This window comes from Balaenoptera ricei, chromosome 14, assembly GCF_028023285.1.
Source record: "Balaenoptera ricei isolate mBalRic1 chromosome 14, mBalRic1.hap2, whole genome shotgun sequence".
In the NCBI taxonomy this organism is placed as follows: Eukaryota; Metazoa; Chordata; class Mammalia; order Artiodactyla; family Balaenopteridae; genus Balaenoptera; species Balaenoptera ricei.
The window spans coordinates 33,251,268-33,271,007 of record NC_082652.1 but is presented as its reverse complement, the minus strand read 5'-3'; the positions used below and the strand labels follow the sequence as shown (position 1 = coordinate 33,271,007).

Below are 19,740 nucleotides of genomic sequence, written 5' to 3'. Positions count from 1 at the left end.
AAGAGCAGTCTTTGGAGGCGACAGTGGCGTTAGGTTGGGAACCTGACAGTTCATCAGGAGACCGTGGTCTGGGGCTCTGGTCCATCAACCTCCAGTGTCTGTTCAGGCAGCTGAGAGCACACCCACCTGAGCCGCACGAGGGGATCTGGTCTCAGCGGCAAGTGGTCCAGGGAAGGGAGGCAGGCTCCCATCTGGCCTCAGAGCCCCATCACCTCACCTGGATGTGTGGAAGCCTCCCACCTGGACCCGTGCACTCTGGAGATGGGGTGTCAAACCTCTCACCCCTTACTGGGTACTGGATTACCTACTTGCATATTTACCGAGTAAAGCTGAGCTAACCGATTTGCCAGGGTTTTCTGCCCGGTGTTAGAGTTGCACGTGGCCGAAAGCAGCTGCAGTGGATCGTGTGACACGATCATCCATTTGGGGCAGATACACTGGGATGAATCAATCTCTTCTAACTCTCAGACTCTTTGAGGAACAAACACAAATGTATGCAAACAGCAAACACAGAAAAGCCTCACCAACATTTCTGCAGCTGAAAAATGGCTGAAATTTATTTTTATTATGAAAACATTATTTTAGGGATAAAATATTTTGTCACTGAGGAGAAAACATTCTTAAAATTCCATGCAATCCCTGCTCCTTCTCAGTTTAATTTCTGCAGATGCCTATTGCTTATCTGATTGGCCTTATTAGCTATTCCATAGAGCCTGGCTTCCCTGTGCTAGAAAAACAAAATGGAATTTTGAAGAACGATTTGCAAACCAACCCAGAACAGACAGCATTGGCATACATGTTGGTGGACCCTGACGGTCAGCGGCCGAGGGGACGAGGGGTCGGCTTCCCCGCCCCAAGGACGGCTCCTCTGTCCTCTGCACTCCTGCCTGTGCCTGCCCGCTGCAGCCTCAGCCTCGCCCCCTCCATCTCTCCCGCATCTGCATGGCGCTCACACGGTCACACAGGGACTAGGACACGCCCAAAGCACACAGGGCGGCGTCAGCATGACTGGTGACTACGTCAATGGCTACTTCTCCCACAAGTGCAAGAACTACCCCCAATTAGTCCCTAACCTAGAGCCCCACTAACAGAACCTTGGAATCTCAACTTGACTTTGGATACACATAATTCTTACCCTTAAAATGTGGGTCTTGGGTTGAAATTCTGAATAGATTATCACTAGCTAAATCACATCATTTATGAAACCGTTTGCTCCTACAGAGCTATCTATCCAAAAAGAAGTGTCCAAAGCCTTGAAAGTGTAAAACCCTGATCCCCTCCCCCAGGTGAAGAATGCTCCCACAGGAGTTGAGAGACTTCAGTGCAAAGCCCGAATTCTCTGAGCATCTAACAGTATCAGTAACGTCCCCAAGTGTGTCCCCAGAGGGCAGAGAAATGGCTCTGACTGCAGACCTTCATCCTGAGATCCGGAGACTGAGGACCACTGCTAAGGGCGAGCGGCATGGCGGTGACTGTGCCGCTTTTCATCCGAGCCTGAGCTCCGGGGCCCAGACACTACAAGCACAGGCAGCGAGACTCAGCCAGTCCCGACCCCCCGGAGGGAAGAGTGGGCCACTCAGAGGACCCTAAATCCTGGCTCCTGACCCCTCGCACCCTCCCCTTTCTGCTGGAGCAGGAGGACAGACTGTCCCCACGGGGCCCCCGTGCCACGTCTCAGTGGAGGAGCCCTGCCGGGAGAGGAAAGGGCTCCCACCCTCCTCCCACGGCGGGGCGAGGGCTGGGGGACAGACACGGAGACAGACCTGGAGAGCGGGTGAGGGAGCAGGAGAAAGACTGGTAAGGCTGCTTCAGACCCTGGATTCAGCCGCGCTTGTCACCTGGTCTACACCCCGTGTCAGTGAGCCAGTCACCCCTGCCCCTTTTCACCTGGGCTAGGTTAGTCCTGGATTCCTCAGGACTGCATTAGAACCTCGACAAACACTCCTTAAGGAATTCCTTCAAGATCAGAAATTCCACCCAAAAGGCACGGCCGTGTGGGGCCCTGCGTAACTTAGAGACGAGGCTAGAGAACTGGGCCTAACAGAGCCGCCGACAGTTATGGTCGGTACCGGAGGCCCTGGCGCTCCCGCCACTCTGGACGGTACTGACCAGGCCTCTGTCTTGGTCCCCAGCGGCCGACACTGGCCTTTCTCAGGCGTCCTCTGCCTGCGCAGCTGCAGCCTGGGCTCTGCTGTCCTCTCATGGTGGCCACTGGACTCCTGCTTAGGGCAACTGCCAGACTCACATTTGCACAGGTGTAAACCCACGTGCGTTCACGGCCACCTCGGGGCGCTGGGGAGAGCCCGGCCCAGCGCGGCGGACGGCCTCCCCTTCCCTCCCCGCTCACCTGCACCCCGCACCTCTGAATCCAGCCCGCTTCTTCCACCCCTCCCCCTTTCTCGATGCCACTCTTGACTCCCAAGCTAATCTAAAGCCGGCTCTCACCTTCCCCTAGTCTCTCTTTGTATTTTATTGTGGATGAAACATCACATTCTTCATAGCAGACACATCTTCACAGAGAAGATGTGAGGAACACGACTCGAACACAGCACAATGCCCACACCGAAGCGCACCTGGAGGCCTCTCACACTCAACACTCACAGCGTGTGTGGTCATCTCAGCCCTTTTGTCAGTTTCATCTCCCTTCCCTGCTCACCTGATTTATTACCTGCTTGTAATAAGATGTCTGATATGTATCAGGGAGAGAAAAAACACTATTTCAAAACCCAGAAACTCTGCACTACTCTCCATGTACACTTCACTTACTCTAATCTTTACTGAGATTTTGAGACTTTGCCTCATTTCTGTTTCTCGTGTCAGTATTCTGACCACTGGCTGTATAATAAATATTTTTAAAGAAATAAATAACCACGGGTCCAAAAACGTTAGTTTCTATTGTGTTTTTTTCTCGTGTGTCCCTCGGTCTGCTTCTCCCTTTCAGCCACTTGCTTTGAGCTTCAGCAAATTCAATGCCACTCCCAGAAGCCTAGACTTTAATAGAATTCTACAGATCAGTCAAAATGGAGAAGAAATGACATGTGTTTAACAAGTAGTGACTGAAGGTCTCTCAGCCTTTTCAAAGTGGACAGGACACCTAACTGACGAGGAGTTTAAATGTCGACAAAGATGCGCTGGTCCCGCAGCCCTGGAGCGCGACTGTTAAACCACTGAACGGCAGACACAGTCCCTCAGTCTGGGGAGGCAACGCCTGGTTCTGAGCATGCTCACAGGCCAGAAAACATGTTCGAGGGTACAATGAGGTCAGTTTAAATAGTTAGACAATTTCACTGATTTTTGTTAGTGTTTAACCGGTCTCTCTCCTCTCGTCTGAATTAGATTTTGGCTTCCAAAAGGGATAAAAATCTCTTCAATGTTCTCAGCTTCTGATATTTGCTAGTCATGTTAAAGAGACGGCAGAAACCTGACCTTCAGACACAAGCTGACGTGGCAGATGCAAGGATCAGGCATGGGGGATCCCAAATCCAGCGCAGGCTTGTTCGCATCTTGGGACAGCTCACTGGCCCTCACGCCCTGGAGAGGGCCCTCCAGGTGGATGTGCACTGGCCACCGACTGTGTGTCACCAAATGCCCTAGGGCTGCACCGTCCACTGCTACAGCCATTCCCCACATGTGGCTATTTTCATTTAACTTAATTAAACTTAACTATAATTGGATGAACTAGGAGTTTGGGGTTAGCAGATGCAAACTATTACATATAGAGTGGATAAGCAACAAGGTCCTACTGTATAGCACAGGGAACTGTATTCAATATCCTGAGATAAACCATAATGGAAAACAATATTTACATATATATATATATATATATATATATATATATGATTACTGCACAGAGCCTACTGGTAATAAATACACATAGAACTTACCACCCGGACAAGTGGGCAATGTGGGCTTGAAGAGGGACACTGAGCCCTATTGCCACGAGATGGCAGGAGTGGCGGGGTCAGGGGGAGGTTTCAGCGACGCTATCCACAGCCCTAAGCAAAGGGGAACCTCTATGACCTTAGTCTTGAATAAATATAGTTTCTGGAGGCAATGGAAACGGAAACAATACAATGAGCTTCAGCAGAAGGGAATCACTGGTCCAGCACAGACCTGGCTCAGAGGTGGTGACAGATGAACTATGTGGAATGATCAGAGGAAAACACATCTCTGAGCTCTCGCTGCAACGCTCAGCCTCAGGGCAGCTAGAGAGCCTCAGGGCGCCAGGCAGGAAGGTGCTGGGCGGGAATGCCCGCAGAGTGGACAGCACCCCTGCAGGGGGAGCTGCCCCAGAAGCCAGCAAAGGAGGGGTGAAGGAGGCGCCAGAGCAGAGGCCAGGCTGCAAGTGTCCTGAGGGCAGCACAAAGCACCGCGGTGCAAATTGCTTGTTCATTCCAGAATCCTGGATGCAAATGAGAAATAATCAGTGTGCAGCCCAGCGAAGGACAAAGTCAGTCTGGGGCTTGGGGTTGTGTATTTACTGAGATAGGCCATCCTAATACACTGATGGGGGGGACATCATGGGGTCAGGCTGTCAGAGGAATTTGCCTCGGTGGCTGGGAAGCAGAGATGAACCCAGGTTTCTGGAAGGACAAGCTTAAGCCAAGGGAAGTGGGACACCCCCAAAAGCAATGTGGACCCTTCATGCTGCTGCCAGTTTTTGACATTAAATTTACATTTATTTTAAGAGAAGGAGGTTATTATTACTAGAAAATTGCTAGCAACCATTACCGTTCAGAATCCCAGCCATTTGTTGTCCATTATGTATCCATTACCATCCAAAGCCCCATTGTCATGTGCTATTATCATGATGGCCCCATAATGGGCTCTGCTTCTCTGACAACATTGTAACTGCCATGACTCACTGTATCAATATTCCAAGGGAGAAAATATCATATACAATGAAATAATGCATGATTTTAGTTATTCAAATATTGTATCATTCTTAGCCATGCTTATAGCTACCATGTTGCCTATTAAAAGTCTATTAGTAATACGGACGCACCAATTAAAATCCAATGTTCCATGTGGTATTATAAATAGTTTCTCTTTTATGGGGGATTACATAGAGGATATCTAGTTAATGCCAAGGGTTAATGCACATTTGTTTTGATAAGGAATAAGGAATAAGTAATCCTAATAATAGCAATTTACTTCCAGTAAACAACCTATCAGTACATTTTTATTTACAATCCTCATTCATTCATTCATTCATTCATTCAGCAAGTGTTTATTTGGTGCCCATGAAATGCCAGGGACTGTTCTATAGGCACAAGGATGTCAAGAGTACTTGGGTGGGACTTCCCTGGTGATCCAGTGGTAAAGAATCCACCTTCCAATGCAGGGGACACGGGTTCAATCCCCGGTTGGGGAACTAAGATCCCATATGCCGTGGGGCAGCTAAGCCTGCACACCACAACTACTGACCCCACGCACCGCAAACTACAGAGCCCACGCGCCTTGGAGCTTGCTCGCCGTAACTAGGGAGAGAAAACCCGCATGCCACCACAAGAGAGAAGCCCTCGTGCCACAACAAAAGACCCCGCATGCCTCAGCAAAGATCTTGCGTGCTGCAACTAAGACCCAACAGAGCCAAATAAATAAATAAACAAGTAAATATTTTAAAAAAAAAGAGTACTTGGGAAATCAAGAGAGAAAAGTGCTTCCTCCGTGAGCTTACATTCTAGTGGCAAAACGTGATAAAGAAATAAACACACGGATGTGTAATCTAATGTCAGATAACCGTAAATCCTATGATGCAGATTAAATTCATATAAGAGGAAAGTGAATGCTTTGATAGAGCCGGGATAATTCTCCCACGGAAACTCTGAGTGAGTGTTCAGACATGGACGGGAAGGGAGACTGGCCGCGGGGACAGGGGCGATTTTATTTTGCATTTCTTCTGTCTTCCTGGTGAATGAAAAGCAGGGTTCTGAGAGGAAGGAGGACTGTGGCGCAGCCTCCTCGGCTGATGGTGGGGGGAGGGGTGGTGAACTGATAGGGGGAGGATGGGGTGGAGTCACAGAAATGGACTCGGGGTCCCTGGACACCTGCGGAGATGACTTTGAAGCCAAACCCCTCGGAATGGCTCTTCGTTTTCTCTGGCCGCAGGACTCAACCTGGCCTCACTCAGAAGTCTGTAAAAGGCAACGGTTAGAGAATGGGCAAAAATCCCCTTCCCAGCGGAGAGAGCGGCTGCAGAAGGACAACAGAAGCGGGAGAAGAGGAAGCAAATGCCAGTGACACGGCACTTGTGGGAAACGAGACGACAACATCTGCTTCCCTGTAGGTTCTTGATGCAAAACCTCCAACTTTGGTACATTCACATAAAACTGAGCCCAATTCCACTTATTAGGAAAAAAAAAATATCTACTGACCTCACAAAGCAACTCTTTGCTGTAAAAACCATGAAAATGGAATTCTTCTATTTCCCTGATTCTACCGTGCACATCCCTCCCGCACTCCTGTAGCACGGTTTCAACGATTATGAAATCCAGATGCACCGTCCATCCCTGTGGAAGGGCTCTGCCAGGTGCCAGGGGCAGAAGCCCGTCGTGAAACAGCTGTCATTGCCCACACGGGTTCTGAGTATGGCCAGTTCCCCGAGAAAGAAATGAACACCAGTACTCCGAGGCACGAGAGGGGGCAGCGCATGACCACTGCTGTGAGGTAGAGAGTGCGGTATCACTTCCACTCCAAAGAGAACTGTTAATACGAAGCCCAAAGTCTCTAGCCAGATCCTTGCACTTTTCTAAACTGTACAGCTGCCTCTAAGGTGATAAAGGATGGGAGAAGACAGGTCGGGGAAGTGAGTTGACAGTGGAGTGTGCGGGACCTAGTCGGGCACACTAACAGTTGATTCTTTTTACCTCAATGCATGTGCTCCAATCCACATTTTAAGTCCACTCTGGCATCTCTGTGCAGCATGGATTGCCAGGGGCTCGGGGGTGCAGAGAGCCCAGCTGGAAGGGAAGTGTAGTGGCCCATGTGAGAGGTGATGCCGGCTTTCATTAGGGTGGTTGTCATGGAGATGAAGAGAGGTCAAGAGAGGAGGGACACAGTACTGGGAGTTAGAATCAATAGAATATGGTGGTGGGCTGTATGTGGCTGTTCTGACACGGGCGGATTTTAGGAACGGCTCCCAGGTGCCTGGACTGGGCAATCTGGTGGATTAGCTGCCCTTTACTAAGCTGTGGATGCTGAGCGAAGAAACAGGTCTGGGTCTGCGTGCTGTGGAGTTCAGCCAGGACATATTAACATGGAACATATAAGCGATATCAAGTTACGGTTAAATACATGACTGCAGCTCTGGGGAGGTGGCTCTTGTTCAAATGCAGATTCTGACTCAGCGGGTCTGGGGTGAGGCCCGCGCCTCCATTCCTGACCTGCTCCCAGGTGACGGGGAGCCTGCAGCTGCAGGAAACCCTCACCTGTACTAAGTGTGTAAAAGCCACCCCAGTGCCACCCTGAAGGCGGGATACTGATATCTTCAGCGGCGTCTGTTCCCAGTTGGTGTCGGCCTGTGTCCCTGATCATCAGCTGTTCTCGGGGGGCTGCCACCCTGGCCAGCCTGCACGTCTGGACCCCACCGCAGTTCCCTGTTTGGTTCAACAGTCCTGAAACACAGATCCACCCTCTGAGTTTATGAGATCTACCCCCCTTCTTTTCTGTCAAAGGCCCCCCTCGGAGCCGGGGGAAGAGCGCCACGTGAATGCAGCCTGGTCCCATTGTTTCCACAGCCGCGTGCTGGTCCCGCCAAGGAGGCAAGGGCACAAACGCCCGGAGGGAGGCCCAGGGTAGGACGCACAGGCAATAAGCCTCTAAGAAGTAGTAGCAGAGAAAGAAGATCCGCCCCACCTGCTTGAGCTGCAGGCCCCTGCGCCCTGTTCCCCACAGCTGAGCCCCAATGGCTCCACAGCCATGCAACTTCCCGTGACGCCTCTGCTCCCAGGTCCAAACACAGAGCTTGTAGAGCCTGCCTGCCCAAGGGCCTTGCAATTAAAGCAAATAAATAAATAAATGTGTGTGTATGCGTGTGTGTGTGTGCAAATACATACATGCATGCATGCACACACACAAGTTAAAACAGATCAAATCTGAAGACTCCTTTGTCTCTACATGATAGTAAATAAAGGCATTTGGTGTTTGGAAATGCAAATTTCTCTAAGAGAAGAAAAACTGTTCTTCTTCAGAAGCCATCTGCCCCTCGGCATCTTTGCTCACAATGCTCGCTGCATTGCAGTGAACTTGCACAGCACCTTACGGTTTGTGCCACGCACTCTACACTGAACTGTGACTTAACCCATCTCCCAACTAGATTGTGAGGGCCTCGTCTCAGGGCCCCTGGCTCCTAGAATGGTCCCTTCTACCCTGGGGTGCTCAGTAAATAAAAGCTGTTGATTGCATAGTAGACCTCGCCTCTTCTACCTGTTTTGAATGTGTATCTTAACTTTAACACCACTGCAATAGTCAGAATAATGGTTCTCAGCGATGTCCCCATCCTAACCCCTAAAACCTGTGAAGACGCTCCCTTACATGGCAAGAGGGATTTTGTAGGTGTGATTAAGTGAAGGACTTTGAGATGGCAGAGACTATCCTGGGTTATCCTGTGGGCCCAAGATAATCACAACCGTCCCTATTCACGGGATGCAGAAACGTCAGAGGGAGGTTTGAAGATGCTACCTGCTAAATGTGGAGAAAAGGACCAAGAGCCAAGGAACAGAGGCTGCTCCAGAAGCTGGAAAAGGCCAGGAACAGGATCCCCCAGAGCTTCCAAAAGGAAGACAGCCTTGCTGAAACCTCCATTCTAGCCCAGTGACACAGGGCAATGTAATGTGCTACACCTGTGTGATTTTAAGCCACTAAGTTTGTGGTAATTTGTTACAGTAGCAATGGGAAGATAATACAAGTCCATTTTGGGAATAAATTAACCTGAGTAAGAATCTACCCATTGCCTTCTCATAGAAGCATCTCCTTTCCCGGAGTCTATCGCCTGTCCTTATATCACAAGAAATGACACAGATTTTGTAACAAGGGGGAAAATGTATTCACCATCTTGCCTAATCAGTTCATTCTGGGGTGTTTTCATTTAGTTATTTATATTTGAGAGATATTCTCCTGGTGGTAAAAATAAAGTGTGAAGCAGGATGTGAGAAAAAGATATGATGCTCAGCATAATTAGCGAAGTATCGGTATCAGTGAGGGCATTTGTGATGTCAGAGCTGCAGCTGGTCAGAAACAGTGCACTTCTGTTCAGGAGAACAGCAGAGACCATGAGCGTCTCCTCCAAAGCTAAGACACACGCCAAAGACTCTCTCGTTCGCTCTGCAGACAGACAGCGAGTCCAGACCGCACCTTCCGACTGAGGTCTGGGAAACCAGTCTTCACTATCCGGCAGGCAAGCGGCCTCGTACGATTTGAGTAGATACAAAGCTCTGAATGAAGTGATGGAGTATAGGGAATGGAGGGCCTTTTACTAACTTAGTCAAGAGTCCATTAACCCTTGAAACACAAACATAATCCGGTATCTGTGTAGACAGGGGCGTGCATTTTGCAGCTGCGCCATCTACAGCATTCCTCAGACACGCAAAGAAATGCATAACCCTAAAATAAGGGTTCAAAACAACCAGTGCTACCACACATCACCTTTTATTTAAGAGTTTCCACACAAGAGACAGTGTTCTGCATAGAAACTGTGAAACGTGCTATTTCTATTCTTTGGAGCTCATGACTAAGCTAGCGTCTCTAGCCAAACAGTCACAGGTCAGGATCTCAGCAGGTCCTGCAGGGCAGGCTGGTGAGACGGGCAGGGTGAGGTTACCCAGGGAGAGGGAGCGCTGGCAGCAGCTCAGGAGGGGGGGCCGGCTGCCCGCCGCCGCGGTTCTTTACGCTGTTGGAAAGGCTTCTGTTCTGGATACACTGACTTTCATAAACATGTTCAGTGTGAGTCTCTACTCACAGTTCTTGGAGAATACAACGCCAGCGGCAGATAAGCTGACTCTGGGAAAGAATGTACATTATGGCAGGGAGGGGCTTGACTACACTCACTCTGAAAATCAGATGAATGGCTGGTAATCCACGGATACTAGGAGGCATGCATTTAAGTCTAGAAAGTGTTGATTCCGTGGCATCATCTCATCTACCTCCTTGACTGACTATATAAAACTTACCTAAAACTAGACTGAAAATTAAATATAGATCTGGTTTGGTTCACAAATCAAATATCCAGAAAAAAAAAAAAAAAGGCACAGATATAAAACTGCTTATACTAAAGGTAACGACTCAATAAGTTCATCTCATCATCTAATCAGTACAGCGTATCTATTAAGACAGGCACCGGCAAATTACAGCCCAGAGGCTAAATAGGGCCCTAGCACCCATCTTCGTGCATGCCAGTAGCTAAAAATGGTTTTTCACATTTTTAAATGGCTTGAAAAAAATCAAAAGAAGAACACTTCATGACATGTGGAATTATTTGGAATTCAAATTCCAGTGCCCATAAATAAAGTTTTCTAGGGACCCAGCCACGCTCACCTGCTTCCATGTAGTTTACGGCCGCTTTTGCGCTAAACCACAGAGCCGGCGGCTGTGGCAGAGACACTTGGCCCCCAAGGCTGGGTTACTCTCTGGCCCTTTAAGTGACGGAGGTGCTGCCCTGCAGGTTAAGAGCTCCGGCTGAAGACCCAGGCCACCTGGTCCCCACCTGCTCTACCGCTTAGGAGCCAGGTGACCTCGGGCAAGTTGCTGAAGCGCCTGCACTTGTTCCTCCCTGAGACTCCCTTGGAGGGTGGCGTGTGGATGGGGAGAGGAAAAGGAATGTGAAGCACGCACGCACAGGGTAGCATGGGGCACCACACCCGGGTGAGCCGCCACAGATGTTATTATTGCTGTTTGTTGTGAACGTGATCGCACTAATGCAACTTTACCAGGTAGAGCCTTCTACCTGCTTCAACATTTCTGGAAATCATGGTTGACACTAATTTATAGTTTCAACTACTCTGAAAATTACTGTTTCATTAATTGGTCATAATATTTTTGAAAGTTGTCCCAGTCTCCTTCCCAAATGAAGACAGTCATCAATCACTGTGGCACGTAATGGCCATTAATTAGAAGTTTAGCTCAAAGGACTGTCGTTTTTAATGTTAGTATCTTGTTCTAGTCTCGTATTTCAAAATCATTTTCAAAAATGCGCCCGAGATGGAGATGCTGGTGAGTGAGAAGACGCACTCCATACTCTGCTCCCTCTTTGACAGATAATTACGCCAGGACTTGTAGGGGTCAAGCAACTTCCTCAAAGTGCTGGCAACCCTTAATTAAAATGAACATTCACGGGCTCGCATTTGGACTTTTGCTTTGCATGAGTCCACCTGCAAGATTTTTTCAAACAAAAGCTTTGGACTTATTAATCTGACCTAAAATTCAAACTAGTTTCAAGTCACACACATAGACCACTTACTGTGACACAATTTCTCTTGGTCATGATGCTCTTATTTCATTTAGAAATGCCACAAATACATCCAGTTAATGCATTAAATATGAAAAGACTTGCTGAAGAGACCCAATTTATTAATGATTCAGTAGAACTTCCTAAAACATCTATTTGGAATTCATTTATAATTCATTTCACAGCTTAGCTGCGGTTCCCACAGGGCAAATATTTATCAAATATTACTCTGTTTTAAGTCCTCCCTTTATGTTTATTTGTAGAAGAATACGTTTTTTTTTCCAAATAAAGGCTAAACTTCCTAAAAGCATCCATCCGTCTATTGTAATTTAGTGCGCAATTCCTGATAAGGTGACAGTAACGGGTTTTCAGATATAACAGAGTACACTGTGCAACCAAACAGAAGAATAGTTATTAAACATAATAGCTGGCTATAAACTGAACAAGACACACATTGAGTACATCATAAATATTTATCAGAGAGTAACCATGGTAATTAATAAACACAGTAATCAAAACAAGAGGGAAATAGCATCTTAAAACCCTGCCATTGTAAGAAAAACTTCACAGCTCACCTACCAATGAACCATACACAACCAAATTGATATTTTCAGTATGAAAATCAGAATATCTGGCCTGGCTAGCACCGGTGGAGTGTAGAGTATCTTGAATAGGGCTGCCGTCGTCCCTAACACTGACAACTAATGCCAATGGCTCATCAGAGCTGCAGAGTAAGGGCTAAAATGAGTTAGAAACATCTAAGTGTAAATTAGTTGTGCAACCTTGGTCAAATTCAGTTCTCCATGCCAACTGCAAAGAAGAAATAACACCTACCTGGAAGGGCTGTTGTGTAACTAGACTTATTGTGGTGATGCTTTCCCAACATATACAAATCTCCAATCATATGGTACACCTGAAACTATCAATAATATACTGCTATACGTCAATTATATCTCAATAAAAAATAAACAAGAGAGTTGCTGTGACGAGAAAGATGCGATACGTGACATACTCAACGAGCTCTCTGGAACAAAGCCCACATTCAGCACCTGGGTCTTCTTACTTTCCTATTACTGCGTCTGTGACTCCTGAGACTGACGTCACCACACCCACTACTGCTCCTGCTTCTACTACTGCAACCACGAAGCAACAATCGCTGCATCCCCCTTCTCTTTAGTGGTCACATGTAATAATTCAGATTCTTTGGAGCTAAACACTTCAGGCCCAGTGAGATAACCATAATAAATAAAATAGACAATAACAAAAGTTGGTAAGGATGTAGAGACACTGGAACCTTTGTATACCGCTGGTGAGAATGTAAAATGGTGCAGCCACTTTGGAGCACAACATTAAACAAAGAATTATCACAGGACGCAGCAATGCTACTCCTAGATATATACCTAAGAGAAGTGAAGACATATGTCCAAACAAAAACACACACAAATGTTCACAGCACCATTATTTAAAATAGCCAAAAAGCAGTGGTTAAGAATCCGCCTGCCATTGCAGGGGACACATGTTTGGGCCCTGGTCCCCTGCTCCACATGCCGCGGAGCAATTAAGCCCGTGCGCCACAAGTACTGAGCCTGCACTCTAGAGCCCGCGAGCTGCAACTACCGAAGCCCGCAGGCCTAGAGCCCGTGCTCCGCAACAAGAGAGGCCACCGCAATGAGAAGCCTGCGCACCACAACAAAGAGTAGCCCCCACTCACCACAACTAGAGAAAGCCCACGCACAGCAATGAAGACCCAATGCAGCCAAAAATAAATAAATAAATAAATAAATAAATAAATAAATAAATAAAATAGCCAAAAAGTGGAAACAACCCAAATGTCTACCCATGATGAATGAACAAAATGTGATATATGCATACAATGGAATACTATTCAGAAATGAAAAGGGATAAAGTACTGTTACATGCTACAACTTGGATGAAACCTTCAAAACATTACAGTAAATGAAAGAAGCCAGACACAGAGAGTCACATATTATATCATTCCATTTATATGAAATGTTCAGAATAGGCAAAGCCATAGAGATAGAAAGCCGGATTATCAGGGGCTAAGGTGGAGGTGCAGAACGAATAGTGATTGCTAATGGATACGAGCTTTCTTTTTGGGGGGATGAAAATGTTAGAAACTTAGATAGTGGTGACAGTTGCACACTTCTGGGAACGAACTCAAAACCAATACATTTTACGGTATGTGAATTTTGTTTCAAAAAGCTGTTATAAAACAGAATTAATCAAGCACATATGGGCAACTATATCTTTAGGGAGTGGCAGAAAAGAACAAAGTGTGTCTTTGCTGGGTCTGCTGTGCTCTGCCATGGAATGCCAGGACCACACAAACCTCCAGGCAGGACAGGCAACGTGAGCTCTGCACAAGAGACAAGGTAGAGTGGTGTTACAGGTGAACTCCACTCCCTATCCTAGACATCTGCTCTCCCTCTAGCAAGTGGGGTAATTATGACAAAAAGTAGAACATAAGAGTAGGAGCAGGAAGAATATAAGCTCTAGGGTTGAACAACCCTGTTTGAAACCCAGGGTTTAAAGCCTGGTTCCCCCATATACTAGCTTGCTACCTTGGACCACTTACTTAACCTCTCTGAGCTTCAGTTTCCTCATCTATAAAATAGGTACAATAGTACCTTAGGTTGCCCAGTTGCTGTGAGGATACACTACTATATATAAAGCCCTTAGAAGAGGGTCTGACACCGTCATCACCATCAGCACTAAGATCGCTCTTGTTGTTCACCAGGCTGGCCCCCAACTCTCAAACCCAGGCCCGTGGCACAATCACACATGCTCCGTTAGCATCCCCGGGGATTCCGGTCAGACGCCCTGCTTTGCTCACCAAGTAGCCTGGGCTTGTTTCCTCTCCCTCTACTGATGACAATTACTTCATTAGCACAGAAAACCAGGGTCCCCGGGAGCACAGCCCAGGGCACCTGCACTGACTAATAACCACAGCGGCGGCCAACTGATGCCCTATAAAGAGCAGGGCACAGTTTCAGAAGTTTTGTATACAATCTTCATCCAGATGCTCAAAGCCCGCCTGGGAGGTGGGCACTGTGAACCACATCGCTCTCCAGATGAGGAAAGTGCAAATAAGTTGAGTAACTACCAAGTTACTAACATGGTTAAATAGGAGTCAGAGCTGGAATCAAACCTGACCAGTGTAACCTATGGCGCTTTCCTGTGCAGTAGGCTGAGTTAGATTTCCAAGGGAAGAGGAGTTAGGAGAGCAGCTGAGCATGAAGGAAGAGTGCTTTGTGACTATCACAACTATCTCATTCAAATGGGAGGATGCCAAGGTACATTCCATGCCACTCATCCTTCACTCCTTCCCTCGTTCACACATACCTTAAGCATCTGTCACATGCCAGCAATAAAAACAGTCCTTGAAGGATATTGACATTAAAAGAGGAAATTGCAGAACTATATGACCAACACGTTAATAAAGGAACAAAGGGATGTCCCCGGCCAAGAGGAGACCAGGAAAGGGTCAACTGCTTTCTCAACTGGCAAAGATAACCCCACCACTATCTTCAATCTCCTTAGACAAGAATTCAGAGAAAAACCTGACGCTCATTTTCAACACCTTGTATTCCTTGGGAACACCCATGAATGGAACTTTAAGCCATGCTTCTGAACCTTCTCTATAATTTGTTTCTATTCAGACATCTGCGCCAGCCCCCAGACAATCCCCTCACCTCCACCTCACAGGGCAAGACAAGCACTTACCCAGCTGCGGGCCTGCCTGGGGAGGGACGGGGTGGAGGCCATGGCGGCAGGTGTTGCAGGAGGTCAGAGGCTCTTTGGGAGACTGCGAGTTCTCCACAAGCCCAGAGACACCTATGTCATTCCAAGACTGATACATTCTGGCAGACTGAAGGGTGTGTGGAAGCAATGCATTGCACATTTTCTAAAGCACCATTTCACATCTTAATTTAGCCCTAAAATCCTAAAGCGGTTTCTATTATGCCCACAACCACAGAGGTAACACTTAGGGTTCTAATCCTGTGAAAAGTACCCGATACTTTTCAACTCTTTTTCTTCTAGTAACAGTCAAAGCAATTTCCATGAAAGAAAAAGAATAAGGAGAAGAGACATGAAATACTTCTTTGGAAGGATGAGCTAAATCTTAAGAGATTTTTAAAGTCCAATGCTGAGGTGGTAAGTAAGGAATATACTAAATTTACTTTAGGAGCTAAAGGTTTTCAAATGGTATTTTACGGTAATACTAATCCAATATGATCACACCGTAAGCTGACAAATACGTTCAATTGGATACTATTGTATGTATCTTAGGAACCACAAGAAAATAATCTGTCAATTAAAATTTTAAATAACATTTGATGTACTATTAAGATTAAGCTTTTCCTATAAATGCAATAACTTTATAATGAAAGTTAAATAAGAATTTAAAGAAAAAAACCTGACGCTCATTTTCAATAATGAAATATTACTGAATTTATAAAGTAATTATGATATCCAAAAATCAATCCCACAGTAAGTGCTATAAGAGTAAACAACAATAAAGGACTTCCCTGGTAGTGCAGTGGTTAAGAATCTGCCTGCCAATACAGGGGACACGGGTTCGAGCCCTGGTCCAGGAAGATCCCACGTGCCACGGAGCAACTAAGCCCGTGCGCCACAACTACTGAGCCCGCATGCCACAACTACTGAAGCCCCCACGCCTAGAGCCTGTGTTGCCCAACAAGAGAAGCCACCGCAGTGAGAAGCCCGCACACCACAACGAAGAGTAGCCCTTGCTCGCTGCAACTAGAGAAAGCCCGCACGCAGCAGCGAAGACCCAATGCAGCCAAAAATAAATAAATAAGTAAATAAAAAAATAAATAAATTTTAAAAAGAGTAAACAAGAAAAAGCTACAAATAAGAATTTATGCAATATGCTTAAAATTAAATTTAAAATAAAACGTTAATAACAATGTATGTGGGAGAAAATACCTATAACATATTATTCCTGAATAGCTTTTAGCAGTTTTCAGTTGTCAGAAAAATAAAGGACATTGCCAATATCTGCTCTTGATAATCCATGGCCAAGCCAAATACACATCTCTATGATTTACTAAAATATACGTACTGATTATTCTCTATGAGATGAATTAGAAGTTGTTTTCAAATTAGGCATATAGCAAATAAGATTTCTTTTAAATTACATCAAACTGTATATCGAACTTAAATACATCTTTCTTAATAATGTCTATAAATATTCGTTGGCTTCAATCTTTTTATTAATATGAAAATAAACTGTGCTTGGGTGGAAAATAATTTTTGAACTGTCATGTGCTGTAGAAGATTTACTGAATTCCACAGATGCTTTCAGCTTTCTGTATAAAAAAACCAAAGGCTTTCACTTAAGTATAATTTAATTTTGAAGATGTGTATATTTTTAAAAAACCAGATGTCACAGCAAGGATGGTATAGAAATCTGTGAATCAAATTTTCACTTCAAAATCTAACCTTTTGTTTGAATAGGAGAGAACAGGGAGGTAATAGCTCTTGTTAAGGTGTTTAATGACAACAGTTTCAAGAAAAATCTGATAATACCAACAAAAAGAAGCTTTTAAAAAAAAAGGAACAAAATGTATAATGTCTACCCAGCAAATCCAAACAGGGACGTGTAAGAACCCTCTGAAAATCAGTCGTGTCTAATCTACAGAGTCCCCTTCCACACACACTGGCTAGAGGACCTTCTACCAGAGTCTCGTGACCAACAGTGAAGTCAGGCCAGTTTGATTCTCCTGCTGAGATCAGAAATCAGAGACTCTGAAGCCAGTCTCACAGGAAACGTAGGGAAAACGCCAATACAATATCGTACTAATCTAAATGTGTACCTTTATTCTTTGGTCATCAACATCTATAATCGTAGCAACACGAATTAACCTGGGGTTTCGTTTATCCACGACTTCAAGTTTCATATTCGGGAGAAAACCATGGGGCAAGCGCTGTAACGTTAGAAGAGCAACAAGTCATGCGAAATCCAATAATTCAGATGTGCTACTAACGTTTTCTAAAATATGACTGTTCTAACTTTACATTAGATATTTAATACAACTGGAATTTAGTTTTAAGAGCACATAGACCTTCATGCATATTATTTTATCCACTTTCATAAAAACCTGCAGGAGGAAAAAGAATATTTTGGTAATTTTCAAGATAGCTAAAAGACAAAGATTAAATCGTAAATTCATTAATGGTCACAAGTTCAAAAAAGGATCTTATTATAATTTATCTATTGGTTTAGATGTTATTTTTTTCTAAAATTAACCTTTTAAATTAAGAAATCATTGACTATTATCACTGCCCAGTTTTGGAGTGTAAGACACAGAAGGCAAAATTAACAAATAATTAGAAAGGATAAACATGATCCTTTAAATTTTAAAATAGATAAAAGCTGCCATAATTATAACAGCTAAATGTTTTAAAATCATACCACAATGCAATTTAAAGTCATAATCTGTGCTTTTGTTGCTTCATCTTTAACATAAGCATGTTAACCTGTATTAATTTAAGGTTTCTTCCAAGTCTTAAAATGTTGGGAACCAGGAGTCTACGACGATGGACACTCAGGAAACACTAAAGAAAATGGAGCGGGGAAAAAATGCACTGGGGCTTACCAAATCATTGAAACTAAGGGAATTTACCAAAAATCAGTCAAAAGACAACTCTGCCAGTGTTTAAGGATGGCAAAAAGTTTCACTTTGAAAGCTATTACACATAAAAGTGTTCAGTTGACTTTCTTGAAAATGAAAGGGTACTGAATTTCTCAAGTCTAGAAAATGGCAGTAGGAAAATAAAACTTTTGATAATGCCTGACTTACAAAACAGTTAAATCTTTCTACAATACCTAGTTTGTTCCTCTCCAGCTTTTGTGGAAGCATATTTCTTTCTAAAATGCATTATTATGTCTACTAAATGGAGCATGCTGACTATAATTAGGTCTCTGATCCTTGAAAATATTTCTTTTCTCCCCGAGGTCACCAGGCTGATAACAGAGGTAACTGTTTCATATTGCAGATGCCAAAGACATACAGCTTGAGGTGAACCAATAATAACCCTGTGACAGAGGCTGGAGGTTGCCTTTTTAACTGAATCTTTTCATAATATGATTTTCTTGTAATTTTCTTCTTGGAAAAGTAAAATGAAGTTTTGACATAAAGCAAGAGAGAAAGTGAGACTACAAGCAGCTGGTATTTTTGCAATTCTTAAAACGCTTTCTAGCACGCCAGAATTTCTAGCCCTCTTAATTTGATTATACCTCTTCCTCCAAATTCGACCTATTATAATCAATTGTTTTAAAGAACAAAATAGCATTCTGTTTTAAACCCCTTTTGATCTTTAGAAAACTTTCAGTAAAAGAAATCACATGGAGAAGCTCACTATATAAAATTCTGATTAAAGATGACTCAGGGACACAGAGTTGAAAGGGAACAGAGCTTGAAAACCACTGGTTTAGAACGTAAGTATCTCTAACTATGCTATCAGTACACTTTCTTTACACTTGGTTTAATCCTGGAATAAATTTGTAAGTACAAATTTGAACTTTACAAGTCGGTATTCTGACAAATTGCTAAAAGCAATGTTCCCTCAAAATAGGTGAAAGGGTAACACACAGGGGCTACATACACTCCATCTATTTTATCCCGGCATCATCGACCGTCAAACAGTCCCTGAGACCGAAAGCTCAGGGTTCCCACTCAGAGGACCAACAGACCCAGAAAGGAAGGGCTCAGTCATCAGAGGCTGAGGGGGCTTCCAACCGGACTTCAAGGAGGGAAATCATCATCTACATTGGTGTATAGGAACAACAGTAAATGAGTCACCTCCTTTGTATTTTTAACTGAAAAGCAAAGCAAATTGGTCAAGTGGAAACAACACTTGAATTTAAAAGGAGAAAACTAGAATGATTTTGAATTGCCAAATGAAGGCACCATTCCACACGGACACTGTTTAAAAAAGCTGGGAGTGTTACAGATCCAAACTTACCATTTTAAAAACTTTGGCAGGTACTGCATTAGTTCGAGTAGCTTCCAGATATTCTGTCCAGGAAAATTTTTCTGGCTCAGGATAACCTGAAAAATAAATAAATATCAAATGATTACTCATTGATTTTTTTTTAAATATCACTGATATTTTGATTCCCATATACTATGAGACATCTGCTAATAATAATGCCCACTGTTAATTGAATGCTCACTATTCAATAGCCCCTATTAAGAATGTAAGTCTGTGATAACCTCTGAGAGGGCTGTTTCGCCCCCACTAGGCTC

General features: G+C 44.7%; 1 protein-coding gene across 1 annotated transcript in view; it reads right to left on the bottom strand.

Annotated features, from left to right (window-relative positions):
• The window catches only part of L3MBTL4 (L3MBTL histone methyl-lysine binding protein 4), a 292,044-nt gene that overhangs the window by 197,108 nt on the left and 75,196 nt on the right, over nt 1–19,740 (bottom strand). The window contains exons 9-10 of the mRNA XM_059893784.1: nt 19,457–19,542; nt 17,305–17,415 (exon numbers count right to left, since the gene is read on the bottom strand). Of these exons, the coding sequence (XP_059749767.1) occupies nt 17,305–17,415; nt 19,457–19,542 (197 nt within the window). The remainder of the gene's footprint in view (nt 1–17,304; nt 17,416–19,456; nt 19,543–19,740) is intronic.